This window comes from Vulpes vulpes, chromosome 12, assembly GCF_048418805.1.
Source record: "Vulpes vulpes isolate BD-2025 chromosome 12, VulVul3, whole genome shotgun sequence".
Taxonomy (NCBI): domain Eukaryota; kingdom Metazoa; phylum Chordata; class Mammalia; order Carnivora; family Canidae; genus Vulpes; species Vulpes vulpes.
Window position 1 is genome coordinate 182,196,296 of NC_132791.1, and position 19,950 is coordinate 182,216,245.

Below are 19,950 nucleotides of genomic sequence, written 5' to 3' on the forward strand. Positions count from 1 at the left end.
GATTCCCCAGTCCAACCAAGTCCAATCAGGAATCATCCAAAGAGAGTGTGGTTTTTAAATGCCCCAGTTCGGGCACCTGGGGGGGCTCAGTGGTTGAGCATCTGCCTTTGGCTCGGGTCGTGACCCCGGGGTCGGAGTCCCGCACCAGGATCCCCGCAGGCAGCCTGCTTCTCCCCCTGCCTGGGTCTCTGCCTCTCTCTCTGGGTCTCTCATGAATAAATAAATTCTTTAAAAAATACAAAATAACAGACTCCTGGGTGGCTCAGTGGTTGAGCGTCTGTGGCCCAGGGCGTGATCCTGGAGACCTGGGATCAAGTCCCAGGTCGGGGTCCCTGCAGGGAGCCTGCTTCTCCCTCTGCCTGTGTCTCTGCCTCTGTCTCTCTCATGAATGAATGAATAAATAAAATTTTTTTAAAATCTTTTAAAAATAATAATAAAATAAAATAAAAAATGAAATAAATGCCTCAGTTCCCCTCAGACCTCTTGACTCTGGATCTCTGGTGGGGAGGCCCCTCCAATCTGCACTTTAAGCTGTCTGGGTGAGCACAGGTTCGGAAGCGGAAGGTGTGGATCAGGTTCCTTTGAAGTGCAATCCCAGGACCTTGATCCAGGAGCAGGGTGGGCTTAGATTCCCGGACCTCCCCCAGAAGTATCAATGGGGATCTCTGGGGGTTGGGGCCCAGGAGTCTACATTTTTAATTAGTTACAAGGGTGTTTTTGAAGCCAAATAAAGACTGAGAATTTTGTCCCAGAATAACAGCTGAAGACCGGTAAACAATTGCTAATCAACTAATCAGCATTTCAAATGGCAGAGCATTCAGGGTACCCACATTCCAAGGAGTGGGGAGACATTTCCCCCTCCAGGACTCACTTCCCTCCTCTCCACTTCCAGGGGTCTCTCTCCTTTGCTCACGGTCCCAGCCACTTCCTCAACTGTCCCCGTACTCACGGTAGGTATCACCAGTCGTTTCCCTCTAAACCTGCCATCTTTGTAATCGTAAGGGGCTGAAAACACCAAGTTTGGGGGTGGCAATGATGGGATTACAGGAGCAACCCCCACTCCCAAGACCCCTAGCTCACCCACCCCATGCTGCTTTAAACTCAGGTCTTTTTCCCCCCAACTTCCTTCTAACATTGTACTTACTCAGTGCGTCGTCTCTCCACCCTCTAAAATGGAAATTCTGCACAGGGGGTGGTGATGTTCACCTGGAGCCCTGACTTCCCAAGGGTGCCTGGCAGCGGGCAGCCTCGGCAGGTTGAAGAGTGACCAAGTTTTGTTTGAGTTAAGCGGCTGGCGGGTGCTAAACAGTCTAAAAAGTAGTAGCTATCACTGTAATTTTCCTTCAATGTAAAAATCAAGAAATTGAATACTTTCAGATGCTTTTTACATCTGACTTATCTTTAGGAAGCAAACAGCCATGGGGGGGGGTGGATAAAACTTTTAAAATTTCCTATTATTTAAAAGAATGGACGGAGGGATCACGAACATATTTAAGCTCAGCTGAAAGTGGGTTGTTTTTCAGAAGAGGAAAAGCAAAATGCAATTGTAAAAATAAGAGGTCTAGAAATCTGACTTCTACATTATAATGCACTCCCTCCCCGCCATCTCCCACTGCTCCCCCCCACCTTTCACAATGTCCTCAACAGATGGATATAGGTCACCTGGGCTCCAGGGATCCTCAGCCTAATTCTCCCCAGTGAACAGCCTCTCATCAAACACTATTTGAGCGCCAACTACATTCTAGGTGCCATGCTAGGGGGGCATGAAGGGACACTTCATGGGGCATCCGGCCTACCGGCCTACCGGGAAGGGAAGGGAGAACTCAGGGGATCTCAATCTGAGAAGGGGCTGGGGGGAGATGTCCTGAGCAACGCCTTGAGGGCAGGACCAAAGATCAGGGAAGGCTTCCTGAAGGAAGCACTAACTGGGTTGGACCTGAGAAAGGAGTTAGCCAGGGAGAAAGCACGATGAAGTGCTGCTGGTGGAAGGGACACAGTCTGGCTACTCGGCAGATAGACCAGCAGCACCATTCGAAATGTGAATCCATCGACCTTACCCTGGAGGGTCTTGAACTTGAGCAGTCAGGGGCCAGGGTTCAAGCTATGAACCACGGGCATAATACTCTCCCACTGAAGAGCCTTTCATCAAACAACTACTTAGGAGCATTCCACTGTCTGGAATAGAGAAGGGAAGAGATAAGGCAAAGAGATAAGATCTGAGAGGGGGTCTGCACTGAAGAGAGAGAGGGGAGCCTGGAGTTAAAGTCATCCCAAGGCCCTCTACCCTGGACCATCCCAAGGCCCTCTACCCTGGACCATCCACCTCTGCCCTCCTAGCACCCCCTCCAGCTTGGTCGCTCAAATCCATGCACATCGGCCTTCTTGCTCTTCTACTCTACTTCAAGGTGTCTGACCTGCTGTTCCCTTGACCTAGAACACCCTTCCCCACATAGCCTCATCCTTCACCTCTCTTGGATCTTAGCTTAAATGTCCCTCCTTAGGTGAGGCCTTCTCAAACCATCTCAACTGCTTCCCAACAATTACTCAGATTCACTTTTCTTCAACATTTGTTGCCACCCCAACACCCTAAATGCTTTATATATGTATTATGTTTACTGCCTGTTCCCACCAACATACTAGACTAGGAACTCCACCTGGGTGGTTTGTACATGGCTGGTTCTCTGCTGGATCCCCAGTCCTAGAACAGAGCACATAATAGCTCTTATTCATTACTTACTTACTGAATGAATGAGCAAATGAATGAATAATGCACAACTTGATAGATAGGATGGGTGGTACCAGTTGTGGAGATGAGCACCTGGAAGCAAGGCTGGGGGGAGAGGAGTAGACCTTGGATAAGCATTCAGGTGGCTGCGGGACAGGTAGGTGAACGCCCTGGATCTGATACCCCCAGGCCAGACCATGTTGGCTTTTCTGGGGGCCATGTGGATGGCGTGGTTCATTTCTCATTCTCTGTGGCTCACTCCAGACTGCTCCAGCAGAGCCCAGGAGTGACTTGGTCCACTGGCCCCAGGGCTGGCAGAGGGAGGAGAACCTGTTACTCCTGTTCTCCAAGCTTGCCTGGGTCTCTGCCAACGGGGCCCCACCCAACCAGCCAGCCAGCGGCAGCCACATTACTATCCTTCTATGGCCATGTTAGGCTCTATCAGCTCAGAGGCCAGGCTGGAAAAGCCAAGGGGGAGTTTCCTCGCAGCCCCACGCTTCTAGTGTGGGCTCCAGAGCTGGAAGCTCAGTTTCATGTCAGCTGAGATACCACCCAAACATCCCCTTCCTCATGTTCCTAACCCCCAGAATGTGCTTGGGAAGATCCCTCCACAACTGCCTTGGCTAATGGTACCCCTGCCACCCTAGCCAACAACAGAATCCTCCCCACCTTCCTGCTCATATGCTACCCTACAATGCTGCCCCAGCTCCACCTGACTCCCCACCACAGCTTCGCCAGCTGCTCCAGCCCACACAGGTCTCACCCCACCTGGATTCTGAATGCGCCCATTGTCTGAAAAACTGGCATCTCAGCATCTTCCAACACTCATGGACGGATGGCCAAACCCCACAGGATAGGAGAAACCTTGCGGCTGACACAAAGCACATAGTAGGCCCTCAATCACTGACTGAGGGGAACTTGGTCAGCTTCTAAGATATTAAAAACACTTTCCTCTGGGTGAAGAAAATAAAGGGGGAAAAGTTCACCAGCTGATGTGGAAAACTTTCCAGGACATATTATAAAGGACAGGCAGGAGATGATTACATTTTGTAGAACAATTCATATTTCCACTTATGGAAAACTCCAGTTTAAAAGAAGAAAAACCAGGGACGCCTGAGTGGCTCAGTGGTTAAGCGCCTGCCTTTGGCCCAGGGCGTGATCCTGGAGACCCGGGGGCAAGTCCCCCGCATTGAGCTCCCTGCATGGAGCCTGCTTCTCCCTCTGCCTGTGTCTCTGCGCCCCCCTCTCTCTCTTCTCCTGTGTCTACCATGAATGAATGAATGAATGAATGAATGAATAAATAAATAAATAAATAAATAAAATCTTTAAAAAAAAGAAAAGAAAAAAACCCACAAATATGGACACACATGTGCTGTTAAGTGTTTAAATAAATGTCTGGGAGGATATACACCAAATCATTAACAGCAGCCACCTCAGAAGGGGAGGGATTTTTGGAAGGTGTTTAAATTTCATATTATAGATTATTCAGATTTTCCTTGTAGAATTTAAGCTTTATAATGGGGAATTTCAAACACGTCCCAAAGTAGAGGAAACAGGGTAATGAGCCCCACACAGAGCACACAGCACCAATACCCTACTGGTGATTTCATGTATACCCCAACCCCGGATCCTTACCCCCACCCCCGTCTCCTTACCCCACCCCCAGGCGCCTCCTTCCATCTGTAAGTCAGTCAGTTTCAACCTCCAGAGGGTTAAGACTACTCCCTCACCTCAAAAAAAAATAATCCCTATCCACTACCACCTTTAAGGTTTTAAAAAACAAAATACTTTCCATCTGATCCTGCCTGGCGTGGAGATCAGGAAGGAGTGGTGTTCACACAGTTAACAGGTTTAAAACCCCCACGTGATTAAGAGACTTGAAGTAGAAGTTTAAAAAAGGAAAACACAGTAATAAAAGGAGCCTAGGAAACTCTGAAATGGTGGCTTGCGAACTTTTGTCTCTGGCCACACTTCACCATTCAGATTTAAATGGCAGCCCAAGGGCACCAGGAACACCCCTTTCCTGCTGGGCTTCCAAAGGGGGAGGGGATCTTGAAGCTTCATTTACCCTAAGGGCTGAAACTGGTGAAAGGACTTTGAAAGCTGCATTGGGACCTTGAGGCTCCTTTCTAGGCCAAAGTGTAGAATCTGGAATGCAGCAGATATTCCCAAAAATGGAGCTGAATGCAGGTAAGGGTAATAGCAGGCCAGGCCTAGAGATGTGCCCCTAGCTATGTGATCTCGGTTGGTCAGTTGCCTCTAGAGGCTTCCGTTTTATCATCTGAAAATGGAACTGTGATACTCCCTACCTCAAAGGTTAGCGTAGGGAGGAGAAAAACAAAGTTCTGCATCAACCGTTGAATACTACATGGCTGCCATAATTAGTGCAGTGTAGTTTAACAATATTGCTATTCTGACACCTACCAGCTGCGTGACTCTGGCCCATTCATCTAATCTCCTGGAACCAGCCAATTCATGTATAAACTAAGAAACTCGATTCTTGGGGGGTGCCTGGCTGGCTCAGTCGGCAGAGCATGCAACTCTTAATCTCAAGGTTGTGCGTTCGAGCACTATGTTGGGTATAGGATTACTTAAAAATAAAAATCTTTAGGGGCACCTGGATGGCTCAGTGGTTGAGTGTCTGCCTTTGGCTCAGGTCATGATCCTGAGGTCCTGGGATGGAGTCCCTGCATCAGTCTCCCCATAGGAAGCCTGCTTCTCCCTCTGCCTACTATCTGTCTCTCTCATCCATCTATCTATCTATCTATCTATCATCTATCTATCTATCTATCTATCTATCTATCTATCTTTAAAAAAAAAGAAGAGGGCACCTGGGTGGCTCAGTGAGCTTCTGACTCTCGGTTTTGGCTCAGGATGATCTCAGGGTCATGGGATAGAGCCCCCATCAGGCTCCATGCTCAGCGGGGAGTATGCTTCAGATTCTCTCTCTCTCTGCCCCTCCCCTACTCCTGCTGCTGCTGGTGGCATTAGGATCTATTCATACAGGACACCTGGGTGGCTCAAGGATTGAGTGTCTGCCTTCATCTCAGGGCTGCCTTCGTCTTAGGGCGTGATCCTGGAGTCCCGGATCGAGTCCCACATCGGGCTCCCTGCATGGAGCCTGCTTCTCCCTCTGCCTGTGTCTCTGCCTCTCTGTGTGTCTTTCATGAATAAATTAATAAGATCTTTAAAAAAAAAAAAAGGATCTATACATACATAATTCAAGGAACAGTGAGAAAATACATTAAGTAGTAATAGTAATTTTGAAAGGGACTGAGCGGTTGGGAATTCACAGAGAAAGCACCAGCCAGGTACAGGTAGTACTGAGGTTGTGACCTAAGCTTTGGGATAGCAGATCAGCATTCATATCACTGTCTGCCATTTCTTAACTTGGTCTTGGGCAAGTCACTGAGTCTCAGTTCCCTCCTCCATAAAAAGCAGAGGTAAGAGTCATGTCAAGCTCATAGGATGGGTGAACCAACAGACGTGACCATAAGCAAAGTAGCTTAATGATGGTGTATCTGGTTGGCAGCGCCTGACTTGTAGACAATTTGCACTCGAATGATGTTGGCTGGAGAGTATCTTAGCTAGAAGGAGGTCAAGGTGCAAAGAGGCAAGGGGATGTAGCCCTTCCTCATCCTTAATATCTTCTGTCTGGCTCCTTTAGTCTCTAATATTTATACATTTTTTCCACCCCCTTGACACAAATCTAAAGCAGAGAAATATCTAATAAGAAAAACTCAATAGTTCAAAATGTTTGTTAGAGGCCAGGCACTGAAAGTGCTTTAGATGTGGTAACTCACAGAATCCTCCTCCCTCAACCCTGTGAGGCAGGAGCTGCGATTCTAACCCCTTTTTTAGGTGAGACGACTGAGGCACAGAAAGGTTGAGTAACTTGCCCAAGGTCACATGGCAACCAAGAGTTGAATCAGAAGTTGAGCCTAGACAATCCTGTTTCTCATACTGCCTTTGCCAAATCAGCTTTACTCCTGGAGGGGGCTCAAGGAGACTTTCCTTCATTTCAAAGGATAAAAGAGAAATAAATGCTGAAGATTCAAGCCACAACCTTGACGTCAGATCTCTGCTGAAGCCTGCTGAAGCCGGGAGTGCAACCTCACACCTGGTAAGTGAAGTTCAGTTTCCTCGGCTGAACCACCTCCCAGATATTTAATTCCCAAAGTTTTTAAGTACTCCCTCGGTTCAGGTGAGAGGATTAGCAGAAAGGAGGAAGGAAAAAAAGAAAAGAGAGAAATTATAACTAAATTCCAAAGTCCAAAGAAAAATCAGCGCAATTTACATGAAAGTTGCCCAATCAAAGACTAATGACAAGCTCTGAAACACCCATCTGCCAGGCAAGCAAGAGCATTTCTTTATCCCTGCAGACTGAAGTCAGGAGGTACGGGAAGTACACCCCCAAATTCTAATTCTCCAGAAAGTTTAGTCATTACAAGCCCAGGAGCCGAGGCGGTAATGAAGCGGGCCACGTGAACTTCACCCAGCAGCTGCAGAGCCCCGTCATTTCTGCAAAACGCCCGTCTTCCTGCTAGGAGGAGAGCGCTCCCAGGGCCAGTGTCCCGGGATTTAGGACTGCGCCGTCCTAGGGTGAGGGTCCGAGTGGATTCAGCCCGGATCCTGATAACCTGGCCAGAGGCGGGGTGTCCGCCCAGGCTCCTGGCCCCAGGCTGACTCAGGGGGTGACGTTACAGAAAATGCAAGACTTTCCCACCACAACTCGGTCATCAGGTTCCCTTTTCCCGCCCTCCCACACACGAGAGGAGGAATCTGAGGGAGACCAGGCGCAGTCAGAGCTGCATGCTTCTGACTAAGGTCTTGGGACACCGGTAGACGTGTAGCCCACCCCCGGGGCCTTGATGCCTTCAGGGCCATCCCGGCCCTCTAGCATGAAGAGCTTAAGCAAAGCAGATTTAGAAGCCTATTCTTCTCCAGCAGGAGCCTTGGAAAGCACCTTAGACCCCGGTGTAAACCGGATACCCTTTAAAGGAGATGCAGGGACAATTAGCCCTCGGGATTATTCCTCTAGAAAAATACCTGCCCAGAGATTAGCCTTTTTTTTCCCCCCTCTGAGGTGTAGCTGATATACAATATATTAATTTCAGACATACAATGTATTAATTTCAGGGGTACTACATAGTGATTTACATTTATACAGGCTACAAAGAGATCACCAGATAAACCTAACTACCATCTGTCACCATATAAGGTTGTTAGCTACTATTAACTATATTCCCTGTGCTGTACAGTGGATCCTGTGTCTTACTTATTTTCACAACTGGGAGTATGTACCTTTAAAGAGAACAGCATTTTTTTTAATAGAATTGTCTTAAATCTTTTTTTTTTTTTTTAAGATTTTACTTATTTATTCATGAGAGACAGAGACAGAGAGAGAGAGAGCAGAGACACAACACAGGCAGAGGGAGAAGCAGGCTCCCTGCAAGGAGCTGGATGCGGGACTCGATCCCAGGACCCTGAGATCATGTCCTGAGCCGAAGGCAGATGCTCAACTGCTGAGCCACCCAAGGCCTCTTTAATAGAATTGTCTTCAAATGGCACCAATATGGACCAATATGGACTTAAAAGAATGTGGGAAGCTCAGCTCCCTCAAAGACCTAGTCCAATCCTAACATCTATTAAGCACTTCACTTTCTGGGGTCTTCATATAAATGTCATTTAGGAAGGATTCCCCCAAGCCCCTCCACTCCAACGCTCACAGTTCTGTCCCTTTCCTCCTGTACTTTTCTCCTTCCACGGATCACCATGCTGTCTCCTCCTGTCTCCTCTGATTAGAAGGGAAGCTGCAGAAAGGCAAGGATTTTTGTGCTTTGGTCCATTAGATCCTCCGTAGCTCAACACAGTACTAGTGTTGGCAGGTGCTCAACACAAATTTGTTCACTGATCAGACTGAAGCTCATCATCTGGAAGGACTTCTGTCCCCCTGAGAGCTTCAGAGCAGGAATCACCCCCACTATCCTCACCTGGCCGGTCACAGACCATCTGGCTAGTTGCCCTTTCAAGCTGTAAAGAGCACAGGCGCTGCTGTGCTCTGGAGTCCAAGAGGCACCACAACACCCAGCCAGGCTCTCCTCTTTCTTGTCTCCAGGATTTGCACTATCTTAGCCTCTCAGAGCTATAACTGTTGCTTCTCACTGGTTGTTGAGGTTTAAAAGAGAGAGAGACAGAATCTGGAAGATCTAGACACAGAGTAACTGCTTGTCAGTGCAATGTTGTTTATGAGAATAGAGGATGAAATAATTTTTTTGGTAAGTATGTCTCAAATATTGCATGGGACGTACTAATAAATTAGTCACTGTTTATCTGAAATTCAAATATAACTGGGCATCCTGTATTTTTATTTGCTACATCTGGCAACTGGGCATTAGACAGTTACCCTCCTGAAAGCAGGGTGACAATATATCTTACATAATGATTTCTAAGACACTGCCCTACAATACCTTCTCAATATTTACTCATCAGATGGATTTTGGAGTTGTGAGACTTATATCTTGGCCATGAGCTAATTAAGATGGCTTTTGATTTTTGTCTTGGGGAGGTTTTTTTGGTTTTTTTGGGTTGTTTTTTTTTTTTTTTTGCATCTCACAAGTTCCTTCCAGGCTTCTGTGCGTTGCCAAGAACCGGAAAAATGGATACCAGGTCTTAAACAATTAATGGCCCCAAAGGATACTGCAGATACCCAGGGAGAAGGTGTTGGGTGCATCTGGGAGTCTCACTCAAGGAAGGTGTTACCCAGACAATAGGAAACCAAACAGATGGCCCCGGCCGGCTCGGCTCGGATCTCTGTTTAGATTTTGATCTGGTGCTTCCTTACACCAAGAAGTGTGGGGCAGAAATGGCTCCCCTGACCTTTAGACTCTAGATTGCAAGCTGTTTTGTGACAAGACAATTAGGTAAGGTTACACCAGGGGTGTGCAGGGCTCAGGGAAGCTGAGGAGTGCCAAACAGAGACACATGCCCTGGGAATGTCCCCTCCTCATGTCCTTCTATGGCTTATACTGACAAAGTTCTATCTTTTCTTTAAAACCAAAAACACCTTGGAATAGTTTCTAAACACGCAAAAAATGTATAGATCTATACATAACACTCTGAAACCTCATTTATTCATTCAACAAATACTCACTGAGTACCTAATATGTACCAGGCACTAACTATTCTGGATGCAATACAGCCTGAACTTAACCAGATGAAATTCTGTGGCCTCTGGAGCTTCTGTTCTACTGGGAGGGGACAGAAAATGGACAGGAGAAATAACTGAAATATATAGTATCCTAGATGATGAAAAGTGCTACAGAAGAAAATAAAGCAAAGAAGGAGGAAGGGGAGTGCTAGGAGAAGGGGTAACTATTTCAAATAGGGGTTTCAAGAAAGGCTTCACTGAGAGGGTGACATGTGAGCAAAAAGTTGGACCTAAATGAGATAACTGTGAGGTACCTGTCTGGCTCAGTCAGTAGAGCAAGCAACTCTTGATCTCGGGGTCATGAGTTCAAGCTCCACATTGTACATAGAGCTTACTTAAAAATAAAAAAATAAAATGAGTGAGGCATGCAGATATCAGAGAAAAGTATCATGGACAGCAGTAATAGCCATTGCAAAGGCCCTGAGGTAGAAGTGTGCCTGGTACGTTCTAGATACAGTCAAGAAGAAATGACAAGAGGCAAGGGGCGGGGGCAGATCACAGGAGCCTTGCAAGTCACAGAAAGGACTTTGACTTACATTCTGTGTGAAATGGGGAGCCACTGATGGATTTCTATTTTTAACTTAATTTTTTTTAAATTGAGGTATAATTGGCATACGTTTTATTAGTTTCAGGTGTAGAACATACTATTATTTGTACTAACTTCAACTTTAAAAACCATCACTCGGGTATCCCTGGGTGGCTCAGCGGTTTGGCACCTGCCTTTGGCCCAGGGTGCGATCCTGGAGACCAGGGATCGAGTTCCATGTTGGGCTCCTTGCATGGAGCCTGTTTCTCCCTCTGCCTGTGTCTCTGCCTCTCTCTCTCTCTCTCTCTATCATGAATAAATAAATAAAATCCTTTTAAAAAATAATAAAAATAAAGTAAAAACCATCACTCCTGGGATGCCCGGGTGGCTCAGCGGTTGAGTATCTGCCTTCGGCCTAGGGCATGATCCTGGAGACCCGCATCGCGCTCTCTGCATGGAGCCTGCTTCTCCCTCTGCCTGTGTCTCTGCCTCTCTCTCTGTGTCTCTCATGAATAAATCTTTAAGAAAAATAAAAACCATCACTCTTGGCTGCTGGATGGAGAGAAAAATTGGGGGGAGGGGCAGAGGAGACAAGGCGACTAGAAAGGAGGCTGTTGCAATACCTTAAGTGAAGACACTAACACTTCTTTTGGGGAAATTCTTCTGGGAACAGAGGAGGTGTATGAGCACATTGATGCCAAACCACAGAAACAGGTGTTCTCCCTAACCTTCAACTTGCCCAGGTACCATAAATCTGAAAGGCTTTCGGCTTGTTACAAGCTTTCCTAATTACAAAGCCCACTAATTATTATCTAGGCCTTGGCCAATTATCCCACAGGGTCCTGTGCTGGCCACTGTTTATGATTTGCTCACGATGAACAGGTTCAACCCTTCCAGACAGGCTCCATTAGGTCCTAGCAGGAACACCTGAGCTCATAGGGATCCGGGCCCAGACCTCTCTCACACCTTGAAAAAGTCCTGGTCCAATGTGTGGTGGAGTTTTCAGAGGATTAGCGGGAATAGAATTATCTGGGTCTCCTGAGAGGTCGGGCCTGAGTTGGAACCTTAGTCAGATTAAGACACTTTCCCTCCCAACCCATAATTCCTAATGCCAACTGAATTGACTGAACTGCATTTCCAGGGACCGAAGTTGCAGACAGAAAGGAAAAGAAATGCACTTCCTCGAACATTCATTTCGAAGTGGAGTTAAAAGGGAACCAGGCTGGAAACTGCCCACACGTCAAAGACAAGCAGCCCTCCGAAAACAAAAGAAGCTGAATTCCAGCATCACAGTTAAAATGAGTGAGATACAAAAGGTATAATAAAGACACCTTTCCCAAGAGGAAGGAGGGAAGTCCTTCCCTCAGAAAGGTGACTTAGGTCCCACTGGAGATGCAGTTTGGCCACAAGGCACAAGAGGGGCATAACGAAAGCATGGGTTTTGGAAGATAAAAGTACAGGACTGTAGCCCCACCTCTGACACTGCCTGGGTCGGGGTGATAGGGAGACTTTTGCACATTAACCAAGTGAATGATTTGTCCACTAAAAGAATATAAAGGGGAAAGAAATATATAGAGAGAAAACCCAGGGCACCTGGCTGGCTCAATGGGTGGAACATGCAACTCTTGATCTCAGGGTCATGAGATCAAGAACCACATGGTCTACCCACTGAACCAGCCAGGTACCCCATGAAATAATTTTCAAAACTAAACAGAAGAGATGCCTGGGTGACTCAGTGGTTCAACATCTGCCTTCGGCTCAGGTCATGATCCTGGGATAGAGCCCACATGAGCCTGAATCTGCATCGGCAGGGAGTTTGCTTCTCCCTCTCCTCTCCCCATCATGCTTTAGCCCTTTCACTTAAAAAAAAAAAAAAAAAAAAAAACTAACAAGTTCAAGGTCATCTTGATTTTCATCCCCAGCTGCTCCCTGCCCCACTCCTCCCACACCAACTGCAAACAATATTCCTGAGCCGGTCCACAGGCAGCCCCACCCAGGTACACTACACAGCGCAAGCAAGAAAACACCACAGAATTGCCTTTCCTAGCAAAGGGCACTTTGGTCGAGTCACTGTTTGCAGAGCAGTGTTTGCTTTAACACAGAAGCAGGGAGAGTGAGGAAACTGGTTTGGCTGGTTTACTGGGTGGGAGGGAGAGCAGGGCTAACATTTGAACCAAAGGTAAAACACACAGTAGAGACTCAAACAGAAGGCACCAAATACTCCAGGGGCTTTAATATTTAATATTCACTTAGCACCTGGTACTATTATGCCCATTTCACAGATGAGAAAACTAAGGCTTAGATAGAGGGTAAAGTCCTTGGCCAACATTCCTTCAGCTGGCAAGGGGCATTCCCTGGGTTTCAATCTAGGCAGCCTGACTCAGAACTTTGTAAATGAGGAAATGTGCCTCCAGAGCCACGGGTGGGGGGGCAAGGGATGGTATATGGAGGATTGGAGGCAGATAAGAGGAAGGAAAGGGAAGAGGAAATGTGTAAAAAAGAGGCTAAAGCCCTCCCAAAAGCAGCAAGCATGAGCTGGGATGTATGAAAGGTAAATTTACTTAAATTAGCAAGAAAAGAGAGAAAGAAAAGCCACCACAAGAATTTAACTGACCAAAGATGAAAAACACTTAAAAATGACTGCCTTTTCCCCTTCCAGATTCAGTTTTGAGGGCTCCTGCCTCTGGCTCTCAGAGGGAAGCACTCCACACACTGTATCCCTGGGACACTTATCCAGGTAGACCAACTTCCAGAAACCATGATTGGGCGTGCAGCCCTCACACAAGTCTTAGAGAGTTCAGACTCCCCTCTAAACCAATCCATTTCGGGGATCCCTGGGTGGCGCAGCGGTTCAGCGCCTGCCTTTGGCCCAGGGCGCGATCCTGGAGACCCGGGATGGAATCCCACGTCGGGCTTCCGGTGCATGGAGCCTGCTTCTCCCTCTGCCTGTGTCTCTGCCTCTCTCTCTGTGACTATCATAAATAAAAATTGAAATAATAATAATAATAAACCAATCCATTTCGATCAACATCTAGGGCTGGCCTGAGGCCAAAGAGTTAAGAGGGGGGAAAATTAGAATGTATGAGGGGTAATAAATATTAATTCAGTCATTCACTTGTTTAAAATTTCTGAGTGCCTACTCGGTCCCTAAGAAATATGAGGCACCATCTAATGAATCTTTGCTGTTTCTTTACATCATCTCACTTGCTTTGTGTTCAGCGCGCACCTGCGGGCTTACGTTCATCACCGCAACCCGAGTCTAGCCCAGGGCTGGCACTCCTGCTTACGGCCTAGCCAAATAAACGAACATGCACATTTACACCTCACAACAAACCGCTGAGTATTATTGCACACACACCCCCAATTCACAGGTGGGGACTGAGGTTCATTGAAATAAAGTGATTTACCCAAGGTCACACGGCTAGGCGCTAGAAGGCAAACTGGGATTTTTTTTTTTTTTAAGATTTTATTTGAGAGAGTGAGAGCGTGCACACACAGTGGAGGGAGGGGTAGACGAACAAGCAGACTCCTTGAGGAGCACAGAGTCCTACGCAGGGCTCGATCCCAGGAGCCTGAGATCATGACCTCATCACGAAGTCAGACACATAACCGACGGAGCCACCCAGGGGCCCCAAACCTGGATCTTTCAGGTGTGCGAACTATCACTGACCAGCCATAGAGACTTCATTCCCCTCCTTGAAAGCCTAAAGCCCTGAAAGGAGATGGGAGTTGAGGCAGAGTGGAAACCCAGAAAGTGTGAACTGTGACAGTGCCTCTTGGGGATTTTAGGGTTTTGGCAGCTCCTGGGAGATGGGAGAGCTGATTGCTTCAGCGTCTGGCTTATCTGGGGCTACGCCTGGGAGGGAGTGTGTAACAGACACCAAGGTGAGCATTTTGGAAGAAAAGACTCGCCCAATATTAAGCCCGGGAGAGCAAACAGGCAGGCCCCCGGGGGCGGGGATCTGGGGGATCAGGAGCCAGACTTCCTTACCTAGGAAGTATGTGGGAAGCCACCACTTCTCCCAGACAAAGGCAAGGACAGGAGAATCCAGGTCTCCTTCCTCAGTGAGCTTGCATCAAGCCTCACCACAGATGAGTAAAGGGGAAGTGAGTTTGAGGGGCGGGGGAGAGGGAATCTGATGATGTAAGGGAGCTATCAGAGCAGGTTTCTCTATTTTTCTTTTTTTTTTCCAGCCCAGTTTAATTAGGAGGTCTGCACACTGTTTCTACCACCTTTCAGCACATCTTTTAGGAAGGGGAAATGGATGTATTTAATGTACACAAGGGATGCTTGTGAGCTAGGTCAATCCATCAAGGAGCCAGAGCTCAACCCAAAACATAAACCCTGTTTGCCCAAAGCCAGGTGGTGGAGTTAACAAAGCAAGAAAGCCATCAATTTAAAACCCTGCCTGCTTTTCCCCTCCCACACCTCGATCATCTTAAAGCTGAGGGCACTCTGACACTTCTTAGGCCCCAAACTGTCCAATAGCCTGGGTTTCTTAAACCAGCTTGTGTTGGAAAAAGAAAAAATAATCAGAAACTCTAGAGAACCAGTTTACCAGTCATTTGTTTTTTAAAACATTCTCCATTCTAGAACCTGGAGAGAAACCAATGAAATAAATACAAGACTGAGACTATGGGGTCAACCATCCCATAGAGTACAACATTCACCCCAGCAAACCACCCGCAGGGTCCCCTGAGTTTGGTCAAACCCTATTTGTGACACTCTATGGCCAATGACAGACAAAAAGTAACAGGTTCCTCATTTTCAAACTTCCATGGAGCAGTGTTCCTGTTGTCAGTGCTTTAAACCTGGTCCTCATGTCACATCCCTCCGTTTCCTTAGGCTGTCCCAAGAGTAAGGCCACCACCCTAAATCCTGGCTGCCTTTTTAAAATCACAAAGCCAGTTCTCTGAGATCGCATGTGTGAGTTTACCAGAAGGGCACTTCTACACTGGATTGGTTAGAAGGCCCAAAACAGTGAGATGTCAGAAAATTGGTTGAATGGGGTGGGTCTTGGATATAAAGAAACTGAAACTGGGGCACCTGGGTGGCTCAGCAGTTGAGCGTCTGCCTTCAGCTCAGGTCTGCCTTCAGCTCAGGGCGTGATTCTGGAGTCCCAGGATTGAGTCCCACATCGGGCTCCCTGCATGGAGCCTCATTCTCCCTCTGCCTATGTCTCTGCCTCTCTCTGTGTGTCTCATGAATAAATAAATAAAATATTTAAAACAAAAAGAAAAGAAAGAAAAAAAGAAACTGAAACCAACGGTGGGAGCAGCTTGCAGAGGTGGCCTCCATCACCAAGAACACCAGCTGCAGACGTCCTGCTCTTCCCACCTGGCCTGACCCATCTCTGTCGCCGCCGCCTTCTCTCCTGGGGTCGTGCCACGTCAACCTCTCTGCTCTCTCAGGCACACATGTAAGACCACAAGTACCTCCCTAATGGACACTAATTCTCCAGCCACCGTCTCTCTTTTGAGATTACTGAGAAGAGGAGAGAAGCGTAGGAAGACCAGCTGCGCATCTCTGAACAGATTACTCAACTGCTTCACGTTTCAGCTTTCCTCACCTGCAAAACGGCAGTAACAACAGCGCCTGGACCTTCATAAAGCTCCTGCGAATATTAAATGAGGTAAAAGGAAGCACTTGCCCCCAGAGCCTGGTTCAAAACGGAATAGGTGCCTCTATTAATAATAATGGTAATATTTATATTATGTAATAATCATATATTGGTCAGTCAGACCAACAACTTGGGGTGTGGGAGGTTGGGGGGGCGTGAGGCAAGCGCAAGGGCAATTAAACTACCCCACATTTAGAGCTACTAAATACTTGGTGCTGGAAAACAAAGTGTCCTGCGCTGGTCTTGGGACATATACAGACAAGCACTCACATTCCGGGTTTCTAACCCCCGCCTCAATCTTCAAGGCTGGGTCAACTTTGCCTTCTCCAAGAAGCCAGTCCTCACTGCCCACTGATACCCAACAAAACATCGCAGGCCACCCACATTCTTTGGCACCTAAATGCTTATGTCCCACAGTGGCCTCTGAGTGGGTCCTGGAACATTCTCCATAATCTGCTCTTATGTGATAGACCAACAGGGGACTGGGGTGTCCCTGTGTCTCCTCAATTCATTCCTGGGTGCCCAGCACCAGGGTGCAGAGTATCAACCACTGACTAATGGTGGACCCACTGCGAAAGTCAAACACTTCCTTTCTGACTCAATAGAAACCTCCACACAACACAGGCCTCAGAAAAGCAAATATGTTTAATCAATGAAGCTGCAGTTTCTGTGAAGGAAAAAAAAATGCCGCCCACTGTTGGAACAGCTTCCAAAATTCAAACAATTTTCACACAACAGTGTGATTGCTACAGTTTTCACGCGGCCAAAGACTGGAAGAATAAATGCAGTGAATTTCCTCTGGGAATTATGGGTGAGTTCTCATTTTAAAAAGTGTTTTATAGTTACCATACTCACCCAATCAACTAAAATCAAGAGGAAGGAGAAGTTGTTGGGTAAGAAATAAGCATCTGGGAATCAATGAAACCAGAAGCTTTCCCTGCTCTCTCACTCCTGGGGCACAGTGAAGTGAACTAAAGCAAACTCTAGAATCCTGATGATCACAATGATACCGCCCCGAAATACATAGTGTGCCTTTTCATTCCCTGAGTCAAAGCTATCAGGCTTTAAAAAAATAAAACAAAAACATTATTCCTCAGGGGGAATAGTACCTGTACCTAAATGTTTTCACCTCTTTGTGCAAATGCCACAACCTGGTAACCAGGAGGGCACTTCATCACTGAGACGGTGCACTTTGGCACCTGGGCCTGCCACCGACACTGCTCCCTGACCTTGGGCGCAGGGACTCCACCCTCCAAGCCTCCATTTCCTTAGCTGCAAAATGGGAATCACTGTGGTGCCCCTCCCCGCCCCTGCCATACATCAGGTGTCTGCGGTCTCAAGTGACAGACTGTCCCTCTAGGTGCAGGGAAGGCCTCCAAGTAAAGGCCCCCTCCCCAGCAGGGCCATGCAAGGGTATCATCCCTCAACCAGCCTAGAAGTTTGGGTACCTCCGTCTGGGTAAACTCCAAAGGGTCATCATCTGAACCAGGAAAAAGGGGCTTTCTCAGGGGTGTGGCAGTGCAATTTCTCAGACCCTTCCTGCTCCCACCCCACTCAGCTCGAGACTCACCCCTGCCCAGGACACGGCCTCTCTCCAAGTGTCGCCGGGGCACCGTGAACGTGTAGCTGTCAGCGCCAAAGCCAGGGCGGCAGGGCTCCGGCTCTTGGCAGAGCCCCGATGAGACCTGGAGGAGGGCAGGAGGCATGAAACCGGGGTGACCTGGGGCGGGAGGGCGGGGGGGTGGAGGGGGGTGTCCCTTCCTGCCCAGACCGAAACCAACGGCGCTGCCCCTCCCTCGCTCCCGGCGTCGGCGTCGTGGGTGGGTGGGTCCCACCCCCATCCTCACCCTCACTCCCACCCCACCCCCAACCCCCGGGGCAGGCGGCCGCACCAAACCCTTTCCCTCCGAAACCTGCTGCGGCCAAGCCCCCAGGGCCCCGGGGAGAGGGGCTGCCGGGTCACGTCCTTCCCTTTCCTTCCCGTCTCCTCTTTAATTCCACCGGAGGCGTCCTCGCTCTTCCCCACCTCGCTTCCCTTCTCCCGGGGACGCCCCCCTGCGCAGCCTGGCTCCTCGCGGGCACCAGCGCCCCGACACCTCCCGAGCCCTCTGCCAGCGCAGGGCCGCCTCCCTACCCGCTTACCTCGCTTTCTCCTACACGGCAGGTGCTTTTACTTCCACGGATTTCCCCTTCCTTAGCGCAGGGTCGCCCCCACTCCTGGCTCCTCCCGACCCGCACGGGGCTCCCCTCCTCTGCATCCCACCCCACCCCGCTGCTCGCCCCCCACACCTGGCTCCCCACGACCCGCACGGGGCTCCCCTCCTCTGCACCCCACCCCACCCGCTGCTCGCCCCCCACACCTGGCTCCCCCCGACCCGCACGGGGCTCCCCTCCTCTGCACCCCACCCCACCCGCTGCTCGCCCCCCACACCTGGCTCCCCCCGACCCGCACGGGGCTCCCCTCCTCTGCACCCCACCCCACCCGCTGCTCGCCCCCACTCCTGGCTCTCCCCGACCCGCACGGGGCTCCCCTCCTCTGCACCCCACCCCACCCTGCTGCCCGCCCGCAGCGAGGCTCGCCCCCACTCCTGGCTCCCCCCGACCCGCACGGGGCTCCCCTCCTCTGCACCCCACCCCACCCGCTGCTCGCCCCCACTCCTGGCTCCCCCCGACCCGCACGGGGCTCCCCTCCTCTGCACCCCACCCCACCCGCTGCTCGCCCCCACTCCTGGCTCTCCCCGACCCGCACGGGGCTCCCCTCCTCTGCACCCACCCCACCCGCTGCTCGCCCCCACTCCTGGCTCCCCCCGACCCGCACGGGGCTCCCCTCCTCTGCACCCACCCCACCCGCTGCTCGCCCCCACTCCTGGCTCCCCCCGACCCGCACGGGGCTCCCCTCCTCTGCACCCACCCCACCCTGCTGCTCGCCCCCACACCTGGCTCCCCCTGACCCGCACGGGGCTCCCCTCCTCTGCACCCCACCCCACCCGCTGCTCGCCCCCACTCCCGGCTCCCCCCGACCCGCACGGGGCTCCCCTCCTCTGCACCCACCCCACCCGCTGCTCGCCCCCACTCCCGGCTCCCCCCGACCCGCACGGGGCTCCCCTCCTCTGCACCCCCCCACCCACCCCGCCGCCCGCCCCACTCCCGCCTCGGTGGAGCCCAGAGCGCCGCGCAGCTTCCAGGCCTCTCTGGAAACTCAACTTTCTCGGAAGAGGAGGGGGCGACGGGAGAGCGGAGGCCGGACGGGAGAGAGGGGGCAGGGGACGCGGCGGGCGGGAGGCGTCCCCCGAGAGCCCGAAGACGCGACGTACCTGCAGCAGCAGCAGCAGCGGGAGCAGGAGCGCGGGGGCGCCGCCGTACCGAGGGCCCATGGCGGGCGGGGGTCGAGAGCCGGGCGCGAGGCGGCGCGAGGCGGCAGGACTTCCGCGAATCACAGGTGCCCGCAGCGCCCGACGCCACTGAGCGGGGCCGCGTCCGGCCGCCAGGTGAGCCGCGAGGCCCCGCCCCCCGCGCCGCCGATTGGCTGCGGCTGCACCTGCGGCGGGCGGCCAATGAGCGGCGCGGCCCGGCTGCCTCGGCGCCCGCCCCGCCCCCCGCGGTTTCTAGAGTGCGGGATGGGGGGGGGAACGGCAGCTCCCCCGGCACCCGGAGGCTCACGAACACTCCGGACAGAAGAGACTTTAACTCTTTAACTAGTTTTGTCTTTTTTTTTTTTTTTAAAGTAGGCCCAACTCTGGGCCGCCGGGTTTGCTCGCGGTTGAGCGTCCGTCTGCCTTCCGCTCGGGGTCGTGCTCCTGGGCTCCTGCGATCGAGTCCCATCGGGCTCCTCCTTCTGTCTGTGTCTCTGCCTCTCTCTGTGTGTGTC

General features: G+C 50.4%; 1 protein-coding gene across 1 annotated transcript in view; it reads right to left on the minus strand.

Annotated features, from left to right (window-relative positions):
- CDH1 (cadherin 1) overlaps positions 1-19,616 on the minus strand; it is a 75,264-nt gene extending 55,648 nt beyond the window's left edge. Inside the window, exons 1-2 of the mRNA XM_072731680.1 lie at positions 19,397-19,616; positions 17,653-17,767 (exon numbers count right to left, since the gene is read on the minus strand). Coding sequence (XP_072587781.1) covers positions 17,653-17,767; positions 19,397-19,456 — 175 coding nt within the window. The 5' untranslated portion in view covers positions 19,457-19,616. The remainder of the gene's footprint in view (positions 1-17,652; positions 17,768-19,396) is intronic.
- Between the last annotated feature and the right edge of the window lie 334 nt (positions 19,617-19,950).